The following is a 23,353-nucleotide window of genomic DNA, read 5'->3' on the forward strand; positions in this document are numbered from 1 at the left end:
TTAACATTTTGGAAACGCCCAGCCAGAGCCCAGCCCTGAATCCAATTGAACATCTGTGGGGTACTTTTGAAAAGAAGAGTGGGTGCCATGCTAATAGACTCCTACCCAAAAAGACTGATTGCTGTAATAAAATCAAAAGGTTCTTCAACAAAGTATTAGTGTAAGGGTCTGCACATTTATGCAACCAGGTTATTGTGAGTTTAGTTTGTTTAATGTCTACCTTAATGTCTACTAGCCCTGCTGGAACCTTTTTTGTTATTTTTCCAGCAGGGGTCATGGTAAACATAGCAAGCGCTGATGGCAGCAGGTACTCGTAGACAGGAAAACTATGTTCTCATAACATGCATGGTAAAGCAATATTTTCAGTATTTAGCTAACAGATTTGTAAAATGCATTAAATAGGTCACACCACCTAGCGCTGGGCTAGTAGCATTGTTTGATGACCCTACTTTGAGAGTATAATAACTCCATTATGCTGCTAAGGAAAATAAATCCCCCAGAAATATGCAATAGAGTTATTTCACTGACGTTTGTTCACTAATAGTGTAATCGAGCCAGTTAGGCAGAGCAAAGATCTTCCAATCTAATCGGCCCATTGTGTATTGTGACACCATGGGGTCTTTATGATCTCAGAGCGATCTCTGCCCCCCCTGAAGCTGCCATCCTAGGCCTTGTCGGCCTAGTCCAGAATATGTCTTGTGTGGCCACCACTGTGACAGACTATGTCACTGCGTTATAGAGAAAAAAAACACGAATGTATATATATGTATTAAAATGGCAATAAATGTATTTAATGCCTTGTTCTAAATACTTTACTGAATTGCATAAATAGCTGCCGTAGCCCTAAGCACTATTAACTTAAGCACTATACCCCCTAAAACAAAAGAGCCATTTAAAATGCAGGAAGGAGTGTATTATATCACAGCTCGACAAACCCCAAGCTGCATGGTGATCAGGATTTGCTCTCTGTTTTAGGGTTTCACCTGCTGGACATTATCCGGCTCTTTTGAGACTGGAGCGTTCAGCTGTGTCATGTGACACAATGTCACGTGACCAGTGCACTTGTACCACTATATCCAGCCCTGCCTAAATTAACAGATCAGACTTACCAAATTGTCATCCTTACGTAAAAAAATAAAAAAATTTTGTACAGATTCCCTTTACAAAATTATAACTTAGTTGGTAGTACAATGTTTTATGAATTTCTGTTTCTGCAAATGTAGACAGTTACAGATAATCATTGTCATGGTAAAGAATGTAAACAATTTTATGGCAGATATGAACCATACAGTCCATCTAGGCTGTCCATTTTTCCAGAACTTTATCAGTTCTTGGTCTCACTTTAGATTCAGGATAGCTTCATGTCTATACAATAGTCTATGACTGCTAACGCTAACATTTCTCTTCCTTTGAAAAAAAACGTCCCTACTTTTTTCTTAGACAGAAAAAAATTGTGGCATATCATTTAATAAGGCGTGCTACAGGTGATGGGCGGTGCAGACTCGACAAGATCTGTTCTCTGAGGTATCCTTAAGAAAAGGGGCAGTCCTGCCGGTTCAACAATGCAATCTCTATTGAGCCACACTGGTACAAACCAGTTTTGTCTGGGGAAGGGATGAATTTATTGTCACAAGTAAAATCGGGTTTGACCTATGACTGCATTAAGCTTACTCATTTGATGATGGATTCATTATGCTAGTTGTTCCATCCACAATCGGATGAACGTCTTTCTTAATTCTGAGAGTATAAAGGAACCTTAAAGCAAATTGTTACATATAAAGAAAACTTTCAGTGTCTGACTGCGTTTTCTGGAAACTTTAACAGCCCTGGGTATTTCACTATTCGTGCCTTCACACACTCCTCCAGGGTAAAATCGGGAAGTATATTTATTGGCCACATACTAATGTCTGATTCCCCTTTTAATTGCTGTATTACAGAACGCCATGCATGTGTGCACTGTAGTGGTGTATATGCAACCTGAAGTCACATGGGTTTCAAGATAAAAAAACATCAGCAATTGATTTTTTTGATTGAGTGACTAAAATAATTGATCAAGGTGGTGCAGTAGACATTGCGTTTCTGGATTTCAGTAAGGCCTTTGACACTGTCCCACATAGAAGACTTATAAATAAACTGCAATCTCTGAGTTTAGATCCCAACACGAGAAAGGAAGAGAGTTTATTTAAAAGGAGAAATACCACCACAACAAGAGGACATAGTCTTAAGCTAGAGGGACAAAGGTTTAAAGGTAACATCAGGAAATATTCCTTTACTGAAAGGGTAGTGGATGCATGGAATAGCCTTCAAGCAGAAGTGGTAGATGCTAATACAGTGAAGACATTTAAGCAAGCATAAGCATATCTTATCTAGTTATAAGATAAGGCCAGGGACCAAGGAAAGTATTCAGAGGTTGGGCAGACTGGATGGATCCAATGGTTCTTATCTATGTCTCTGTGTTTCTAACCTAATTGCAATAAATATCAAAAATGTAAAATGTTGGCATGGTGGCGTGAATCCAGTCTGTGGATGAAATATGCAAACATAGCAATATGATAACCTGTGAACTGTCCATCCATCTAACACGATTGGTAGGAAACATTTTATTTATTTGTTAACCACTCATATCTCGCGAGACTTGTAATCATTTTTATACAAGGACAATCTTGTCCTAAGTAAACTTAAAATCAGTGTGATTCACAGTTCCATTATATACTTGGCCAGGGCAGAGGCGGGGTGAGGCGAGAGAGCCATTCGCCCTGGGCGCAGCTGTGAGGGGGCACACAACCGCCCGATCAGTAGCTGCAGCCTGCAGGACTGGTTAGGGAGATCACAATACCCCTCTACCCAACTCAAAATTAGGGAGCGTGAGGTCTGTCACTTCGGCTTCTATTCTCTCTATTCACTATGCTCCAGCAATTGATGCTAAGCGCCAGGATATGAAATCATCTCCGCGCTCTGCATCGATAGCCGACTCTTAGTGCTTAGGGAGCAATAAAGCAGAGGTCTAAAATGACAGACCTCTCACTCCCACCACAGGATGAAGGATGGAAGATGAACAGGTGTGTCTAAAGGCAATGTGTATGGTTAGGTGTGTATAAGGGCAGTGTGTGTGTATTTGCGTGTTAATGGACAGGTGTGCGTAAAGGCAGTGTGTATGGGCAGGTGTGTATAAGGGCAGTGTATGTGTATATGAGTGATTATGGGCAGGTGTTTGTAAAGGCAGTGTGTATGGGCAGTGTAAATAAAATAACCTCTGTAAAAAAAAAAATAGCTGGGGGTACAATTTTCCATTCTTGCCTCTGGTGCAAAAGGAGCTAACTACGGCTCTTTACTTGAACGGGCTAAACATTATTTAAAGCACATTGCATCATGACCATAAGAATCAACATTTCAATAATAAAACGCAGACGCAGCAACAAAATTATATTAAAGTAAACAAAAAACAGGACATTGCATCATGACAATCAAAACCAAACTTTGACCACAACATGCAAGCCTCACAGCTGTAATAGCGATCTTACTACTTCCTTTTTTATACATTTAACCAAATCATCAGATGGCTTAAGCTACTAGGGATGTTTTAGACTATTTTAATAAGACTTAATAATAAAAAGTTGGGTGAATTAAAGAAGTTTATGGTAAGGGAAACAATATAAAGAAGATATGGCTTGGTAGAACTGAAGGTCCCTTCGTAGTTCTTCATTATTAATTATTGGCTTTAGTCCTTAATTAGTGGGTTAGGTCTTTTAAGTTAATTCATCATTTATCTATCCAAAAGAATTTTGTTGTTTCAAATGCATTATTTGATGAATATTTAAAATGTATAAGGCATCGAGGAAGTGGTTCTATCCTGGCTAAAATAGATACTGAATTTGCCAATAAGTTTTAGGTTGAAGGAGCATTTTATTTTTAGGAAAGTATGGTGTGGGTTGCTTAGCTCCATGTGTTATTTTGATGCCTTTTCTTAATTGGCCTCGGGTGATTAATGTACATTGTGGTGGAAATGGATTGTGTAATGTTGTCATTCATTTATTGTTTTTCTTGCAAAATATGTTTTGCGCAACGCGTGAGAGGTTTGAAAATGTTCTAATAATCTGGTTGGAGATTGAGCCAAAACTAATATGGTACAGAAGGATGTCGGGCTTAAAGCTGTAGAAAGAGTTAGGTGCAAAACTGGCAACATTTCCATTAACTATTGCTTGGTTTAGCTCTAGAGTAAGAAATTGTAAGGGTGTTGTGATTTTAAATATGGTGTGCAATAGGGTGATTTGCTACTGGTTATAAGACAGAGGAGCCACAGTCTATCTGGAACTACAACTCTAAGCTTATGGCAACTAAAATATACCACTGGCATGATGTTACATTTACATAGTAACTTATTTAAGTTATGCCAATTTGTGAAATCCACATTTTGCCATGCTGTACTTATTGAAGACCAGCCAGTATGTAAAAATCACGTGTCCTGTATTAAAGGGCTGATTCCACAGAATCATGATAGCATCCTCCATTACCTTATTTATTTAGAGCGCACCAGCATATTCCATAGCACTATTACTATGGTTATACCTTACGAAAAATTACTGCAGTTTTTCTGAAGTAATACTGCAGTTTTTGGACATGAAAAAACTGCAATACTGCACTTTTACTGCAGTATTACTGCACATTTACTGCAGTTTTACTGCATTTGTACTTCACTGTACTGCAGTATTACTGCACATTTACTGCACTTTTTTTTTTATATTGCAAACCTACAGTTGTACTTCAATGTACTGTAGCTTTATTGCATTTGTACTTCCGTACACAAATAACTGCAGTAAAACTGCAGTAAAACTGCAGTACAGTGAAGTACAAATGCAGTAAATGTGCAGTAATACTGCAGTAAAAGTATTACTTCAGAAAAACTGCAGTAATTTTTTTGGTAAGGGATAAAATTAACAATAACTGTCAAGATATAATTTGACTGTACTGGTAGAGAAGGAGAAAAGAGCCCTGCTCTTGTGAGCTTACAATCTTTTAGTAAGTGCAGTGATTAACTCCAATTATAAAAGCGTATTAAGTAGCAGATCCCCAAACTAAATAAAACTGTGTCACTGCCCATCCACAACGACACCCAACCAAAACAGTGACAGGCTGTCCCTCTCTCCATAGTAACAACACCCAATGACATCAGAAATCAGGAAATCCACTTTATACTTAATTACACCCAATCCATGATAATTGAAGGTAGCAGGCTGTCTCCTCGCATGCAACGACACACAATGTCAGAACAACTAGTGGACCAGTTGCCCTACTAGGTCCAACTCAAGAAACACTTCATGCCTGTCATACCTCTAGAATATGGGAAACCATCACTAGTTGGATTAGAGGACTTGACACCCTTGGGCCACTAGCCTGTTGTTGTAGCACTTCCTGTAGGTTCATCACTGGCTTAAACCCTGTGTTTTGTTGGATGAACAAATGCAGAAAAAAAATATAAAAAATCATGGGGTAAATCAATTGTTTTAATAGTGCCCTATTATATAGGCATCTCATATGGCATAAGTAATGAGGAATAATAATACAGTAATGTCTGTATTCAAAAGTTTAGGGTAGGGCTGGCAAAAGTCCCCTCTAACCTCCTCCTGCAACGCCTTTGTTATGCGCCTTTGGGCATTTTTGCTACAAAAATAAAGAGATGAAATTCCAAATCACAATATACCATTATGAGTCACTATTCACTTAAAACATACATATCATTTCTTAATAGACCTACTCCCTAATCTGAATTGGGAGTGATAGTGGAAATATTCATTTGAATTAAGTGAATTACAGGCAATCCTTTCTCAGTAACTAAGTACCAAGTATCATGATTCTAAATTAAGGAAACCCCTGATATATTTACCCTTCTTGTGCTAATCCAGAGTTTTCCCAACCAAAAAGGAAAAAACACACGCTATAGAATGTGAATGCTACCAACACTAGGATCTAGGAGCCAGCCCAAGAATTTAGGAGCGAACATTTTTTCTTCTGTAGCTAAAGGGTGTTTACTTGGGCAATAAGACATAAAACACACCTTTATTCGGTGCTGTAAGTCTTTGTACTGTACTGCGGTTAACCCCTCCATTAAAATGGTATTTTACACCATAAAGACCCAAACTTGTATGTTTAACCATTATTCTTACACTTACACACTAACACGATACACACACTAACATCTTGTGCCCACAAACACTAACACCTTACACACGCTAACATTCTACACTCATGTACACACATGCCAACACCATACACTGATACACACACTATGTGTTGACATACTGACTCGTGCTAATTCCAGCTAATCCTAGTGGAATTGTGCTCCAGAGTGGACCTGGCTGCAGATGTCCTTAATAATTCCTTGCCAGGAGGAACTGGAATCCATGAGTGAATGGAACACCTGCCTTGGGTCAGCTGGCCCCACAGGCATGTGGGCATGTAAGTATGTGTACATGGTGCAAGTAGACACAAATTGTCAGTTATGTGCACAAACCTAGTGTACCTGGGGGCACCCTGTATCTTAGATGCTGCAGAGGCCTGTTACACTCCTGATAACAACCCAGTCAGTCAAAACCATATACATCAAACCTGCCATATAATTAGAATTAATTTAATTCAAGTTACTGAGCCATTCATTGACTCACCATGGTTCAAAAAGCAATTGTGTTTAAAGTGGCTTGCCGATGCCAGTTGTTCATCAGAAATTCACTTTAAAATCTCCTAATTCGTTCACAGGCACCGGAAAGAATATAACAGTCGATATGCAAGGTTCAATAAGCAGAATAATTCTTGGATGGTACAATAGTCATCTTCCATTCAGTGCAAAAAAGATTTACCCAACCACTCGAGTTTGGCAGCAAAATAGACAATCAAGCTATGGCAGTCAGCATACCTTGGAACACTGGTTCTCCGGGTCAACACTCGAACCCTCCTGGTCGTTTGAGCAGGGACAAGACACGCCCTGCTCCCTGCCTATTTGCCCTTTAAACGGGGGTGTTTCCAGCTGACTTCAGTGGCTGGGGACAGTTCACAAGGGGGCGAGAACTCAAAAGGATGTCAATGACAAAGCAGTGTGGAAAATAATTTTTTTTTTTTTTTGTAGCTTAACCCATCCAGATGTGCGTGTCAGTGTGGCAGAGCCTGTCATGGTGTGTGTGTTTGGGTGTCGGTGTGCCAGAGCCTGTCAGTGTTGCAGAGCCTGTCCTGGTGTGAGTGTTTGGGTGTCTGTGTAGCAGAGTCTGTCATGGTGTGTGTGTTTGGGTGTCAGTGTGCAGAGCCTGTCCTGGTGTGTGTGTTTGGGCATCGGTGTGGCAGAGCCTGTCCTGGTGTGTGTGTGTTTGGGTATCGGTGTGGCAGAGCCTGTCCTGGTGTATGTGTGTTTGGGTGTTGGTGTAGCAGAGCCTGTCCTGGGGTTTGTATTTGGGTGTCGGTGTGGCAGAGCCTTTCCTGGTGTGTATTTGGTTATCTGTTTCCTGGCACTTTACTTACTGTAGGAATAAATAGAACACTTTAATTTTTACTTATCATGGGAGTAATAGAAACATTAGCTGGAGTGTAAGAGGCTGACAAACTATACTAAGGAGGGGGGATATGATAGAAACATTTAAATACTCAAAGGGAGTCAACTACCACAACAAGAGGACATAGTCTTACACTAGAGGAGCAAAGGTTTAAAAGCAGCATCAAGAAATATTACTTTACTGAAAGGGTAGTGGATGCATGGAATAGCTTTCCAGCAGAAGTGGTAGATATTAATACAGTAAAGTAGTTTAAGCAAGCATGGGATAGGCATAAGGCTAAACTAGATATAAGCTAAGGCCAGGGACTAAGGAAAGTATTCAGAGGTTGGGCAGACTGGATGGGCCGAATGGTCCTTATCTGCCGTCACTTTCTATGTTTCTATGTTTTTAAGAGTTAATGGAATCATGAATAGAAGATGATACATTTTATTGGTACAATATAGAAAACATGTTGAGTTTTATAAGATTTTAGGACGCTCACGCAACTGGAATATGGCAATGAAAAACAAAAGATTCTGCATTGTATGTTACATGTTTTTTTATTGTACAAAGTAACAGATTTTAACAGATTTTCATTAACAAAAAATAATGCTTATAAAAAACATTTAAAATAAACACAAACAGATTTTTTCTGATGAATCATATTGCTGAATATTAGATTATTTTATCAGCTAGTTTTAAAAGGGTTTGCAATCGCGATTTGTTAACATTCAGACATCAAAAACCGGATCCAAGAAGTTATGGTTTGTGTAACCCTTTAGGTGCCAGAGAGGTAAAAGCAAAGTGTTGCATCCTACTGCCACCCAAAGGGTGGAAGCAACACATTGTGTTAGAATCCTTCTGCAGTCATCTGAGCACTAAAAGTAATTAACTGAGAAATTCTGCAGGTGTTAATGAAAAGCTTTACTCATGCATATGTTGTGTGTGGCTTGGTTTATACAGCACCTGCGCGGTGCATATGACACATTGATATGGACCCCTCAACAAAATCTGGTTAAACGTTACATGGTCATTTCCTGCACATTTCCTTAAACATATGTATAATTCAAACACACATTACTAAAATATCTCTAAGCTCCCATCATCCCCCTGACAATAGTATAGAATTGGCTTTCGCATTTAAAAAAGTAAATTTCTGTGACTCCCAACCCCTCCCTCCCCATCCTTTGCAATGCGTGCGCTGCTTTCCCTGAGTATGACCTGCCTCCTGCATCCTGACGGGATGCAGGTTGACTGTAACAAGTGGTCTCAACGTCTATTCATGCAGTTCTTGCAATCCTGTGCAATATTTCAATGGCAATTTTTTCTAGTTCCCAACGGTTGTTCTCACGGTCTCTTTGCATGGATAGCGTCCTCTGCTGGGTGGGGCTGTTGACTTTTTCTTGCCTAGGCATGTGCTGCTACTGCTGTCTCAAGGATGCAAAGCAAGTTTATGGCAGATTTGCCATCAGAGAGTCTCTCTCCGGTCATCACAGGTTTAGACAGACACACAGTAGTGGTTCCAAACTGCATACCAATGTCATAATTAACAGAAAGTTATGTTGAGGGTGGCAAATAATGTTCAAGGGCATCTTGTCCTTGGCTCTTTAACTGGGGAAAGCAAACAGCATGTCAGTCCTTCTCCTTTCTGTAACTCATTAGACGTAGTTACTGGCTGGTGCAGAGCGTGCTGCTGTGTACTTGGCAGAGTAGGCTTTCTGTTCCCTTGGTGGGCAGTTGCAGCAGAGCATTGCACCTCCAAGAAGAAGAAAAGCGGCAGCTGCCCAACCAATGTACAATGATGCGCCCAACTCTCTCTTTTGCGCGTCTGTTACCAGTGGATTGTAGAAGTCTCGGATGGTGTTATTGGCAGTCCAGGAGACAGGGATCAGGGCGAGAATGCCAGCAACAATGAAGATAATGCCACTTACAATCATAATTTTGGCCTTTGAAGATTCATCTTCCACGCAGTTGGTGCACTTGCCTCCGATGATTGATATCATAATCCCCAGAAGGGCCACAATGATAGCGATGACGATGAGAGCACGAGCTGCTTGCAGGTCCTGGGGAAGAGCCAGCAGGGAATCATATACTTTGCACTGCATCTGCCCAGTGCTCTGCACCACACAGTTCATCCATAGTCCTTCCCAGATGATCTGAGCCACCACAATATTGTTACCAATGAAGGCAGTCACTTTCCACATGGGGAGCGCACAGGTAACCAAAGTGCCCAGCCAGCCAATGATTGATAGGATAATGCCCAAAATCTGAAGCCCCAAAGAAGCCATGTTCTTGTTGTTCCTCGTTGGAGTTGGAGTTGGAGTTGGCTCTTAGTCTGCAGGTGTACTGCTGCCTGCTGAGAAGTAACCGAGAAACTGAACTAGACCAGGCAGATATATGCCTGGTGTGCCTGGGAGGAGTTTATCTGCATTAATCCTGTTCATCATCTCGTAGAAACTCAACAGAAGTCATGAAACCAGTAGAGCGGGATTTTCTGTTTTGTCACCACAGTAAGTGGTTTCATCCACCCTCCCCCTTCGGTTTCTTATCCATCTGTACCTAAAGAAGTTATTGGCTTGTCCTGAAATGGTGGGGGGAAATTCCACAATGCACAGTCATACAAAACTGATTCAAAAAACAGCACATGTGTATATGACTGGAAATGTGTGTGGGCAGTGGGGAGACTGTAAATAAATGATGATGCGGCTCAATAAAGTGAACATGTTATCTACTCTTACGACACACTTTTTAAATTGGTTTTGTTAGGTTTTGTTAACACCAACAATATAGCAATATCACAGCTCATCAGCAGCTTGTTCTATCTGGCATGCTGTGTTTTTACTGGATAATGTCTATGGATTGAAGAATTCTTCTTCTTGCATCACTCTGGCAGATCATTTTATTTGGGAAAGATGTTTTCGTATAACCACCCATAATGTGTTTCTCCGTTACATGGATGTCCGCAGGGACCCACCCGCCATTTGTTTCCCATTGCAGACCATTCTGACGTTGTGACCGATATACACTGTCCTACCAAAGTTGATTCCAGTGGAAATGCTACCAAAGGGTACAGTGTATCCAGGTCTCCTACTTTCACCTACCATATATGGGGTAGCAGGAACTCTACCACCTCAGCTGGGAGACTGTTCCATACAGTCAATGATCATCCTATCTAGAAAAGAAAATCCTTTTTTGGCCCACGCATCCCACCTTCTTTTTATATCAAAGTATAACACCTTGTTTCAGCCTGTAGAAAATGTTTTTTTTTCCGTAGAACATGTTGACATATATTTATATATATTTTAAGACTGCCTTTCAATCTACAGACATTTCACTTTTTGATGATTCATTAAATAATCTTGTACAGTTATACTAACATTTCCCCAAATTCTCTAATTAATACTCATCTGTTGATGTTGTATGCTGATATAGACATGGTGAATTGAACATGATTGTGTGTGTGGTCAATGGTGTGAAAAGAAATCTGAACATACCTCCTCTATATTAATTTCTTGCACGTAAATAATTAAACATATTTTTTCCCGGATCCCTTAATTCTGACGTCTATTACAGTCAAATAACCTTCAAAGCATGCGTACCCTGTCAAATACGTAGGTACTAAATGCATAATTTCTTTTTCTTGGTGTTAGATTTTAGACCTATTGGATAAAAATTTGTATTTTCCAAGAGATGAAAACCTTCTTCAGTATAGTGAGGGATATTTCCCAATTTTGGTAATTCCGAGAGCATGCCCTAAAAGAATCCCACTGAGAGAAAGGCACTATATAAATACTAGTTGTTATGTTATGTTTCTACTCTTCTGAATTAGGGCTTGCTTACTGGGAGTGGTTCTGGATCGGTTGGCAGATGATAAGTATTTTGGTAATACTGCTGTATAAAATTTGTTCTCACAGCGTGTTCCTTATAACTGCCCCACCCTCCCTGTTTTCGTTACCATTCATTTTATGAGACGCTAAAAGGTATGGGAATCAAGCCACAAAATACCTGTTAGTAAATTTAACCCAAAATACGGGAAATATCTTTTCCACTGGTGTTTAACAGATATATAGAATTACAGAAGCATGTGTTTCTAATTAAAAGAGGACCGGAGGTTACACCAGCGTAATTAGTTTTACTGGGTGAAAAATTGCTTTTTATTCAGTGACATGGTTAATAATTCGTTTTCGGGAACACTGGAAATTCCCAGTAAGTTTAGCTTGTGCTTAGAGTAGGGTTTTATGGCTGATCATATCTAACTGGGCAACTAATGATTCTACACGCTGTAGGCCAGTCTTTCACCACCACAGCAAACCAGTATGAAGAACAACTTCTCCAAAGGCTTGCCTGGAGTATGTAGTATTTATTGGTAACCAAGTTTAAATAGCAGATCAGGCAACTAGGACTGGGATCCTTCTACTATACGCTAGACAATTAAATATATTGTATGTTTACCTGTATACGATGTACAAGGAGAAACCTAAATAAGTGTTGGTACCCTGAACATCCTAAATGTTGGAGACAAAAACAAGCAGTAAGTTGTGTGTTATGCTACATTTATCCAGTGTTTGGCTTATGTTGGAAATTTATCGTTATTTATTTATCAACACAGCCTTTTAATGGGAACTTTATCATGAGGCTTTACAGACCCTTTAAATCCACCCATGTTGTCTTCCTTCAGTTAACCATTAAAATAGGCTCGGTCATTGTACACAATTACCCCACACCCCGGTCACTCATATTGCTGTGTCGGGACTTGTTGAAGGAGAAGGATTTACTAGTTCAAAAGCAGAAGGGTCACAGTCTGCAAAGTCTACATTAAAGTCTCAGGTAAATTACTGGTAGTAAACAAAAGCTTACTTAAAGAAGTGACCTGAGTGAAACAAGGCAAGGATGATTTATTCACTTTAAAAGGAGAAAGAGGCATGGGGAATGATACTCTAGAGAGAGAAGGTACGCAGTAGGTGTTTGCCTGCTGTGACATCATGATTCTCATGAGCTATTTACAGTTCAAAAGAAAACCGGTTCTTGTTAGACTGGATTTTCATAATGAACAGAATGGAACAGCTAGGGATGGGAGAATGCAAGGTGTGCAAGCCATGGAGTGGGGGGAAGGGAAGGGGAATGAAAAAAGAGCATATGGTTGGGAGGTGGATGAAAATGAGCAGTGAAAAGTTAGAGCGGTTGTGATAGAAAGCAATGAAGGGGTGCGGGATAAAGGAAAATGGGTGATAGATTCCCATGGCAAAGAGAAGATTGAGGAAGGGTACAACACTCACCCAGTGGGTGGTGATAGTAGGATAGTAAAGGATAGTAAATGTGAGGCAGTATAGCTCTATTAACAATGGTTGCCAATTTTCTGTTCTCGTCTCTTGGAACAGAATGTGGCACCCATGTTGTTGGGGCCAGAGTTGTGAGATTTCTTGGTAGTGTGGTGACATCATATTGCAAGGCAGTGATGTAATAAGACATTATTGTTTTACCACACACAACACACTGCATTATACACCGTCCTGAAATCAACTATTATAATATAAAAGTGTAGCGTACAGAGATGCAATTATTTTTTTTTAGGAGTGAAGCTGAAACCTGTAGATTTCACATGTTATAGAGCAGTATATGCAAAGGTAGTATGTGGGATGTAGAAATTGACAAAAGGGAATCAATTATTTAGTTCATCCCACATACTGCAGTGCACCACTTTCTTACTGGCCACTATGAAATACATATTGTCCTAAAGTTAGTGGGGCTCCTCATAAAACAAAAAAGTGACGATAGCTCTTCATTAATATAAAAAAAATATACTGTGCCAGACACATTATACAGTCAGACTAGGTATGATTAGGTGGCCCTAACACAGGGCTTATCCAGCCAGTGGTCACACACTGCAGCACCCCATCTCCAGATGGGGCGTGAGATTGGGTGAGTATTGGGTACTGTTGGCTAGCGGCCCACCAGGGATTTGCCTGTTGTACCAAAACCAATGGAATGTTCTGGTTTATTGCACTGTTCCATTTGTCGCGTTTTATTCATAACCCACATTGTGTTCAAACAATGGGTGTTGTGTTGTTGCATTAAGCCATACGAAGCAGCACTTCCTCATGTATCGAAACTGATAAGGTACAGTGATAAAATGACACATTGTCAGTACATTTAGTAGTATCGCCATCATCATGCAGCAGGTAGAGAAAAAAACAGGCAGACAAGACAGGCTCAAATAGCTCTTATCTTCCCTGTCCTTGTGTGTAATTTTCACATACGGACTGTACACCAGGTTTCATGTTTCATGGTAGCAGCTACTTGTTCATTTATTTGACCAGGAAAATAGAATATGTGTGTGTGTTTACATGTTGCTGGCCAGCACCTACAAAACATTTCCCTGTATAAATTATATGAAGTCATTTATAGATGATAACATACGGCAGATAACTTTATAGGTGATGCTTAGCAATATGTAAGAACTAGATGTGTTGAAAAAAATGCATGATATGAAAACTCTCATCAGAGAACACATAGGGATGTCCTACACACAAAGCAGGCTTTGTTTGCAGGTGCCACTTATTTATATAATGCAATTCCCTGTTTGTAGAGAATATGTAAACAGGAGACACACAGAGGAGCAGACAAACATGTGTGACCTCCCCAAAGCATACACCGTACCAGAATACTTTTCCATACATGTGAATCGCTACATATGAATATACTTACACAGGGCGTCATTTGGTTATATACCATTTATGCACACGATACAGCGGATGTTTTTCCATAGAGAAGTATTTTTTGTGTTTATTCTCATCATTTCTTTTTTTGAGCGAGTTTCTTGGGCCATAAATTCTTGGTGACCTAAGAAGAAAGCTTTCTGCCTTTATTTATTAACATGGATACCCAGAGGGCCAGTTCATGAAATCACAGCTTTGTGCCCTGAATCATTGACAACATGAGTGTTACAAAGGAGCAATGGAATAAAAAAAATATCTCTATGTAGAGGTAGATTGCAAGAATGATTGACCAGGTCGGTTTTCTATACAGTATAGCAAATCCCTTGTGCCTTAGTGGAATGATGAATTAATTTCTCCAATGTCACAAATATTACTTTGCCCTTAAAGAGTAATGCGACGAGACACTGGCACCCACACCCAGCATAAATGAAAAAGGGCAGAAGAATATGTTCATTGCCATTGCATAACTACCATTATTCCTGAGGAACCATGCTTTTTGCAGGGACATAGGCATAGTTCCTCGGAACTTATTTGACTAATCTAGCAAAATTCAGTGCAAGGAAGAATTGTGATCTTACATGAATTCCAAGGTAATGGGGGCCATATAGCTAAACCTCCTAAGGAGGGGAGGACAACGTAAAAGACCTGTTTGCATACTCTTGTTCTAGATGTTCTTTCTATATAGTTTGACACAGAAGACACCTCCATGTTCACTTCAGGCTTCAATAAAATATCTTTGCTATTTGAATTCACACATCTTATAGTTTAGCAATAACATACATATTAAGTATCTGATTTATTACAGTACCCTTTTAATATTAATCAGATTGTGCATTACACTTAATCACATTGCATTCATTTTTTCCATAAGAGTGCAGTGCCCCCCCCCCATTTAGGCTCAAACAGAAATAACTCTATAAGACTTGTTTGTCTAAATGTACAGACTGTTGGCTGATTATCCATGAATGAAAAAAGATTCTATTGTGTTTTCCAGCCATTCAGTTTGGCTGTCAGGACTTTTATCAAAGTGCCTTATCTGTACTAATTGACCCCAGCTAACTAGGACCCTCAGGGAAGTCCGTTTGTGGTTTGTTAGTTATTTATTAATCCCTGGCAGTTGCACTGAATATTTTTGGAGCTTGTGTGACTATGATTGTGTAAATAGTTCACAAAAGCATGTTGCATTTATCATGTAATCAAGAGGTCCATATATTTTCTTTATAAATTTGAGATCTTGCATTATACATTATATGTGTTATTAAGATCCATCCAGATTAAGAAACTAAAATCCTGGTAAAGTTGAGGGAAGCTAGATCAGTCTTGGCTGTGGGCCTATAGGTAAATGGGGACATTCTTACAATTAGGAATTCAAATGTTGTGTTTTACTTGGTGAACCTACCCCCTCTGGATAAACCTGTCCCTTACTTCATTTCCAAATGAGCTGTTGGCCTGCAGGGTTATTCATTTGCATATGAGACAGCACAGTGTTTGCTTTTGTTTGACTTTATTCCAGTCTCTACAAAACTGTCTCAAGCACTGTTTAGACTAACTCGAAAATGAGACACTCATACAAACGTAGCTTGAGTGTCTTTTGAAGATAACACACTTTGCTTGAAAGACTGCCCTCCCCTCCAAATGTTATTACTTAAGTGTTTGTGCCATGAGTAGAAACCATTGGACCCACCTGCTGGGCAGTGAGTATTCGTCAAATAGCTTGTGACTGTAAAGCTTAGTAGACAACAGCAATTTTGTTATTAACTAACAAGGGTTTATTTAAAATGTGGGTTTGCATTTCATTTGCAGCATTCGCCTTCACTACACATAGAAACAAGGAGTTTGATGGCAAATAGGAACCATTCATCCCATCTAGTCTGCCCATTTTTCCTGATGTAAAGATTCAGACCTTAATCAGTCCTTGATCTTGTCATCCAGATTCAGGATACCTTTTATGTAAATCACATGCAGCTTTAAATTCTCTTACTGTATTAGCATCTACAATTTCTGCTGGGAGGTTGACCTATTTATCTACCACCCTTAAAGTAACGTAAATTGACCCTCGGATTGACCAGGGTCATTGGCCTCGGATTGACCAGCATAATGCATAGTTAAATCAGCGCATTATATATTATTTTCATTATAATGGGCTAACTTGTTTTTTCTTGAAAAGGGAATGGGTTCAAAATGACATTGCTCTCTAGAAAGGGTTGCAGGTGAACTCAATCTGGATTGGGGTTCTGCAATAATGATGTCAGACCCTTGCTATTTGCTAGTCTGAGGACCAGGACATAACCTGGGCTTCACTGTCAATAGAGAAGGGTTCTTGTGACCCCTGAATCTATTGTGTTTCCCCTAAATGATGCATCAACCAGCCATGTCTCTGCTGCATTTTACCCCTGATCCCTGCGTAACACCAGCTTTACTTCTTACCTACTGACCTTTCTCCCAAGCTGTTACTTTTAATGGATCTGAAAGACTGGTTCTCAATACTAATATGGGAATAATGTCCTTCTACATAATATTAAACTCAGCTCCTCAATTCACTGACGCCAGATTGTTACAATATTAACGTGTTTTACGCGGAGAGTGGAAAGTACCTGTGTTTATGTTTTAACATTTTTATAGATTTTTCTTATCAACAACGAAATGGTTGGTGTCATGATGTTTCACACAATGCAGAAATAAACATCATCAAAATCGTTACTCAAACCATATGACATCAGCATTTGAGCATATAGTATAATCCTATGAATCCCGGAACAGGTGTTTAATGAAGAGCTTCTAGAAAATGCCAGTTTAAATTGGAGGTGTTCTAAATGAATCTAGTATCAGTACCAGATATTTTTCTTTAATCATCTAGGGTCATAATATAGTCACCCTAAAGTATAACAGATTGCAAGCTTTTGAGACTATCCAGGTATCGTCATATAATTCAAGCATAACAATATGAGACCAAGATCGTCTCCAAAGCTTGCAATCTACCATACTTAAAGTTATCATCTTTACCAAATGTGAAATGTCAACAAGTAACAACTTGACAACGCAAGAAACTCAGTGGAAGGAATTTTTGTGCAGATTCCAAAAACAAGTAGAGGCTTCTTCCATTATGTAAAAATTAAGAGGGCTTTATATATATATATATACTTTTCATCTGTAAACAATTGCAAGGGTTTATTAGTGTATTGAATGTACTATTTAGGGAACGTGACAAATCTGTTGGTATGAGATCCAGGAAGAGGCTCAGTAAATCTGCAGGAACCATGTTACAGGGCCAACGTTAAACTCTTCCATGAGAAGCCTTGGCTCCTGGAGCCATATTTTTATATATAAGTGTCAGACACGTGCGAAGATCTAGAATTATGGCTGTGCTTTTAGACATAGATTCCATAAATACAGAATTAAGACATGTCTTGGTTAGTGGATCAAGTGAGTGTATTCTCTTTTAACAAGACAGGTTACTCAAGCTTGGATATTGCAAACCCTGTGACAATAATACATAAAATCATCAAAACAAATCAATGATGTGTCACCGCTCCATCAGTGCTTATGACTAGAGCAGAGGCGAGCCTAGAGTTAGAGACGTCTGCGTGCAGTATTTCTTCAGGGCCCCCTATAACTAACATGCATACATCCCACTTTAACACTATACACTTACACACACATACTGTGTATGTGTATAATATATATATATATATATATATATATATATATATATATCTGCCTTCTTTTGGCAGCATACTGACCAACATGACTGCTACGTATCTATGTCCCTGACATTTAGACTAAAATTCCGGTGATGTTTTTGTTTTATTTTTATAAATTACATTTAATAATATACTGCTCACTTTTTTAAATAGAAATTTCAATAGCCAGCAGTTAGCAAAAGAGACATAAAGTAAAGAAAAGTTAGCTTTTTTTTTCTTTTCTTTACAGCAAAACCTGTTTAAACTAGAAATTTGTGACCCTAACAGCTAATCTAGGAATGTGTACAGGAGACATTCAAGTTTGAAAAAGAGCCAATGATCGCGCTGATAAGAGTACAAACGGACCAATCGGGTGTTTGGTCTGGCGAAACCGACGAAAATCCTGCAGTGTATTGTTTATTCGCTAACAGAAAAACATAGGTGAGGGAGTTACCAATAACAGTAACCATTCTAGTGCTACACAACAATGTTTGTGTTTCAGAGATAAAATAAACAAACGGGAAATATTTGCTGATTCTTAACCTTTATACCTTAAAATAAAATTGTGGTTATTGGGCACAAAGTAAAATTAATCAAGTCAAGTGGCAAGTTTTATCTACTATAGATAGATAGATAGATAGATAGATAGATAGACCATTTCAAATCCTATTATCTTACTAGACTTAAACCTACCAGCCCTGCAAAAGATGCAGTGCCACTTCTTTACTACTGGCTACAGAAAGTAATGTAGACTGTCTAGCGGTGAACATGCAATTAAAGTCAAATGCTGTTTCAAAAATATAGGTCAGGCTATGTATCCAGGTTCATGGGTATCAGATCTTGATTTTCAATTGAGGTTTTGGCGTTTTTTTACGGAATATGTTTGTGACATCAGAATCGGCTACGTACAGTCTGCGTATCCCACTAAATATTAGAAGCACCTGGGCATGTGCTAAATAAGGGCAATTATACCACCCCTGGTGTCAATGTCTCAACAGACAACTGAAACTTGGGTTGGAGTATCATGGTGTGCATGGCAAGAAGGCACTCTCCTACAGTTTCTGTGCCTAAGGCCAACTAAAATACCGGTATGTTCCGACATGGATTTCCGTTGTATTTGCCCCCACGTTTCAGTAGACAATGCCACAAAGGGTTTCCAGCTCAGTATGCTAATCTCAAACAAGAAATTTGACTTTTAAATAATTGTGTAAATAGTTATGTACTTGGTTAATGTGTCTATAAGGAGGGTTAAGGTTTTCCCTACTTGGCAGGAGCATTAATTTTAATAATGTTGTAAATGTATAATAGGACACAGTTTTAGTGACTCACCCGGTGTTGCAGGATACTGTTCATATTGTGTTTTTCTACACAGCTGTAAAAGTTGTTTAATGTTTAACCTTTATTACTCTAATAACCTGTAGCATCATTTGAGTCAGTCCACTGTCTTTATTAATTCTCTTCCACCTAGACGTGCAAAAGCTGAATACTTACCTAAAAATGCTACTCCCATAATATATTATATGCATTATATCTTCCTGTTTTTTACATTGTTTCTGCCATTTTCCTTTGTCAGTCTTTTGCTAAGAAACATAACATTTCACAGCAGATATGAACCATTCAGCCCATCTAGTCTCACAGATCATAATCTGTCCTTGGTCTCGTCTTGGATTTAGGATAGCTTTATGCTATCAAGCACATTTACATTTATTCTGCGTTAGCATTCTAATGGGATACTGTTCCATCTATCTACCACCCTTTCAGTAAAGTAAAACTTCAATACAGCTAAATCTCTGACCTGTAGTTTCAGATTGTGGCCTCTTGTTCACAAGCACATGTTATGTAGGGGGGCACCTGGATGTAAACCAAGGACCTCTTGATCTGCTCTACCACTGAGCTATACTCCCATATCTTCCATAGGGACCCTAGACATCTTCCTGGTCTGTAGGCATGTTGGTATCCAGTCATAGTCCCATTATGGAGACCAGATTAATCTAGGCTGGGTGCCATTAATATTCCATCCTCCATCAAAGCCAGCACAAACCTAACTCAATGTTCATTCTTCTTCTGTGTGATACCTGACAACAAGCACTGCAACACCATATCGTCAATGGAGTATTCTGCCCTAGGCCTAGGGCACCAGGTTCATGAGGCTGCAGCCTTTCTGCTGCATAAGAATGAGCCAAATACCCATTTTGAGAAATCAGGCTCCATATAGCACCACTGCTCAATGGGCTAGTTATAAAGATCATTGATCTCCTCAACTGGACACAAACACTATGGAGGACTGTGCCATGTCAGTGCAGCCGCTACATGTCATTCCTACCAGGTGCTGCCCGTCCTAAGGAATGACGTCTATGTTTCAGTGCTCAGAGACGCAGAAGGTAAATCCTTCCCTGCATATCATGCATTATCTGATGCCATCACAGGAAAAGCAATAGGCACCAATGAGGAGGTTTGTGTATGAAAAAGTGAAGATGTCATGCTCTCAGAATAAGGTCACATCCCGCAGAAGATATTGTCTTTCTTCTCACGAGCAAGGGAACCATGAGCCTTGTGCCTTTGTGGTAGGACTCTGGAAGGCCTATATTAGTTGATTTATACTATGTCACCCCACAAAAACCATGCATTTTCTTATAGTATTTGGGGTTTTTTAAAGCTGAAGGAAAGTTAGCTCTGACAAAAAGTTGCACACAGAGTCCACTGGTTATCCCCCCCTGACCTTACATGATTATACATATACATTACATACTTTGAACATGTCCCCTGATATAGTGACCATACTGATGTCATGTCATGTCAGCAACACTGAAACTTTTTATATTTTTTGTGTTCTGTTACGCAACCTTCGAGGTCATAGAGACTACTCATTTGTTTCCTCTTTCGCTGACTTATTCATCACTGTCTTTCGAGACTATTTCTACATAGAATCCTGTGGATGAGAAACTTGATCCTCCCTTTGCAATGTTGTATGACACCTCTATTCTCCCGACAGTCTGCTCGTCACATGGCAGCAGTGTCACCGCATAACAATGCCTCCCCCTCCCCAATGAGTTTCACTTGTTTCACCGAAAGGTATCCCGTAGCCTCTCCATATATGGGCAAAGCACTTCCTACTGAAAGTTTCTCTTTGATATCTTTGTTTACTTTTTCTTGTATGTTTTATTTTTTCATTTACACATGAAAAATAGGGGGTTTTACAAAATAAAAAAATAAATTATGAGAGATGCTGACAATGAACTGTCCCACGGTGTTCTTAATTATTCAGGCCAACAACGTCAAATGTTAAATGGTAATGTAACCAGATTACATTTTGGAGGTCTGCCATAGGCAGACATGGTACTGGAGAATTGATATTACAAAATGATGTATATATGTCTATATTTTCGACAGTAGGTTTAAGAGTATAAATTATTGTCAGAATACAGAAAAAATATCTCACCCACTCTGATTATTGTATACCAAGTGCATATTTTGACCACAGGGGGGCAGTGATGCAGCATTACGTGCGGAGCCATTCGCAGCACTGAATACAGCAATTGCTACTAAAGCCAGCCTGTACATACATTTTCACTGTAAAGCAATTAATGTTGATGAACTATCCACAAATATACGGTATATATAAAAAACAGTTTTTATTGATCCCTATTTGTTGCATTATGATGACGTACCAGATGCTAGTGAACTATAATGTAGAATAATTAATTTACAAATTGTGCCAAATGATGGTAGACAATGATGCCAAAACAAAAAAATACCCCAAAATTACAATCTTAACTTCATCTATGCATCTGGAAGCACAATGGATACTTTTGTTAATGGGTTAAGGTGTATGAGTCCTATTAATATGCCAAGGTGAGTTTAGTTATAAAGTTTCCAAGGACGTACACAAATAAGATATATTGTATGTACTGGAGATGTCTATAAGCACACGATGCTATATACAGAGTATACAGAATGACAAAGAATTAAGGTGAATTCCTTTTAAAGGAAGGGTCCTTCAAACATTTTTTCTCAAATATTTCCTTAAACATTCAAAAATGTACTTTGTTTTTTTCTTAATACATTTGGCTCAGAGGAAACAGAATTGTGGACATTTTGTTTCCGGTAAGGGCAGATTACAGGTTTTCTTATCAAAATGAATTCTTTAGAGCGTAACCTAACAAAACTCTATTAAAGCAGTGTTGGTGAAGACATTGTGAAATGTGACACGTTTATTAAATGTTATCAGTTCATATACCCAAATAAATAGGTGTTTCATTCAAATTGTGCCTATCCTTTATTTACTTATATAGTTTAAGAATACATAGAACTTCAGATAAAGGAGAACAAGTAATGTTTTTAATCTACACATGATAAGCACATTTCACATGGCGGCTTCCTGCATCATGAACTCAATACAGAAGGATGCATAGTACATAATAACTACCTATATATTTAGGCCAGCAGTGCGTGAATGTAATTATATAGGTCATAGTCTGCCCAAAGGCTCCACTAACTTCCTGTTATTACATAGTCTCTCCTTAATCTTTATGATCGTGACTACCTTTCTCAGTAATTTGAAACATTAAAGCAGATCTGTCACTTTTCCCAAACCACATTTTATAGTTTTGTTCATTAATATACTCAAGTAGATGTTTGTAAGCATTATATATGTATTGAAACCCCACCTTGTACGTATGATATTGGGAAAGGTGTTTTTAACTTTCGTTGCTAGGATCCAAGAAGGAAAAGAATGTCAGGACAGGAAATTGCCTAGATAATGAATAGACTGCCACTAATCGCAATCAATGAGGTCAACTTTTAAACTCGACTTTTAAGTGAAACAATTACACTGCATATAGCCCAAGCTATATTTACGTATGTTGAAGTCTATGACATTGGCAATTCAGCTGTCATTATTTCACCTATATTTTAATAGGAAAAGTCCTAAAACACTTTCAAATGTATTACATAATAATACCTGATTAAAAAAACAATCATATTTTTATTCTACCTAATTATGATCCATTCCAAAACAGATTGTTACAAACTTATTATTATTATTATTATTATTACAACTCAAATCACAGTTTCATGTTAAGTCATAAGAGCACCCCTAACATATTAAAATAATGTAATGCAAGGACTGACAAAATGGCACTGGGAGAACAAGCAATATAGAAACATTCTCACCAGCTAGTATTTTAGATGTCAAGATTAAAACCTCAATCACTCCTCGTATTAGACTCAGAACCATTTGCCGGTCCAATGGATGTTTAAAATCTTTCATTGAGTTAACCTCTACCACTTATGCTGGGAGGCTGCTTATCAACCACCTTAGTAAAGTAAAACGTCTTAATATTATATCTAAGTCTATGATTGTTTAGCTTTAGACTGTGATGTTTTGCTCTAACATTAATGATGACTTACTGATTGGGATGTGCTTCACTAAAATTATTTGTGT

At 38.7% G+C, this 23,353-nt stretch overlaps 1 protein-coding gene across 1 annotated transcript; it reads right to left on the reverse strand.

Annotated features, from left to right (window-relative positions):
* Positions 1-9,172: 9,172 nt before the first annotated feature.
* LOC149289719 (claudin-4-like) lies at positions 9,173-9,802 on the reverse strand. The gene has a single exon (XM_089490204.1). It carries the CDS (start codon positions 9,800-9,802, stop codon positions 9,173-9,175), a length of 630 nt encoding a protein of 209 aa, XP_089346330.1.
* Positions 9,803-23,353: the final 13,551 nt, after the last annotated feature.

Source organism: Sceloporus occidentalis, unplaced genomic scaffold (assembly GCF_023333645.1).
Source record: "Sceloporus occidentalis isolate IW3139 unplaced genomic scaffold, rSceOcc1.0.p SCAF_43, whole genome shotgun sequence".
NCBI lineage: Eukaryota > Metazoa > Chordata > Lepidosauria > Squamata > Phrynosomatidae > Sceloporus > Sceloporus occidentalis.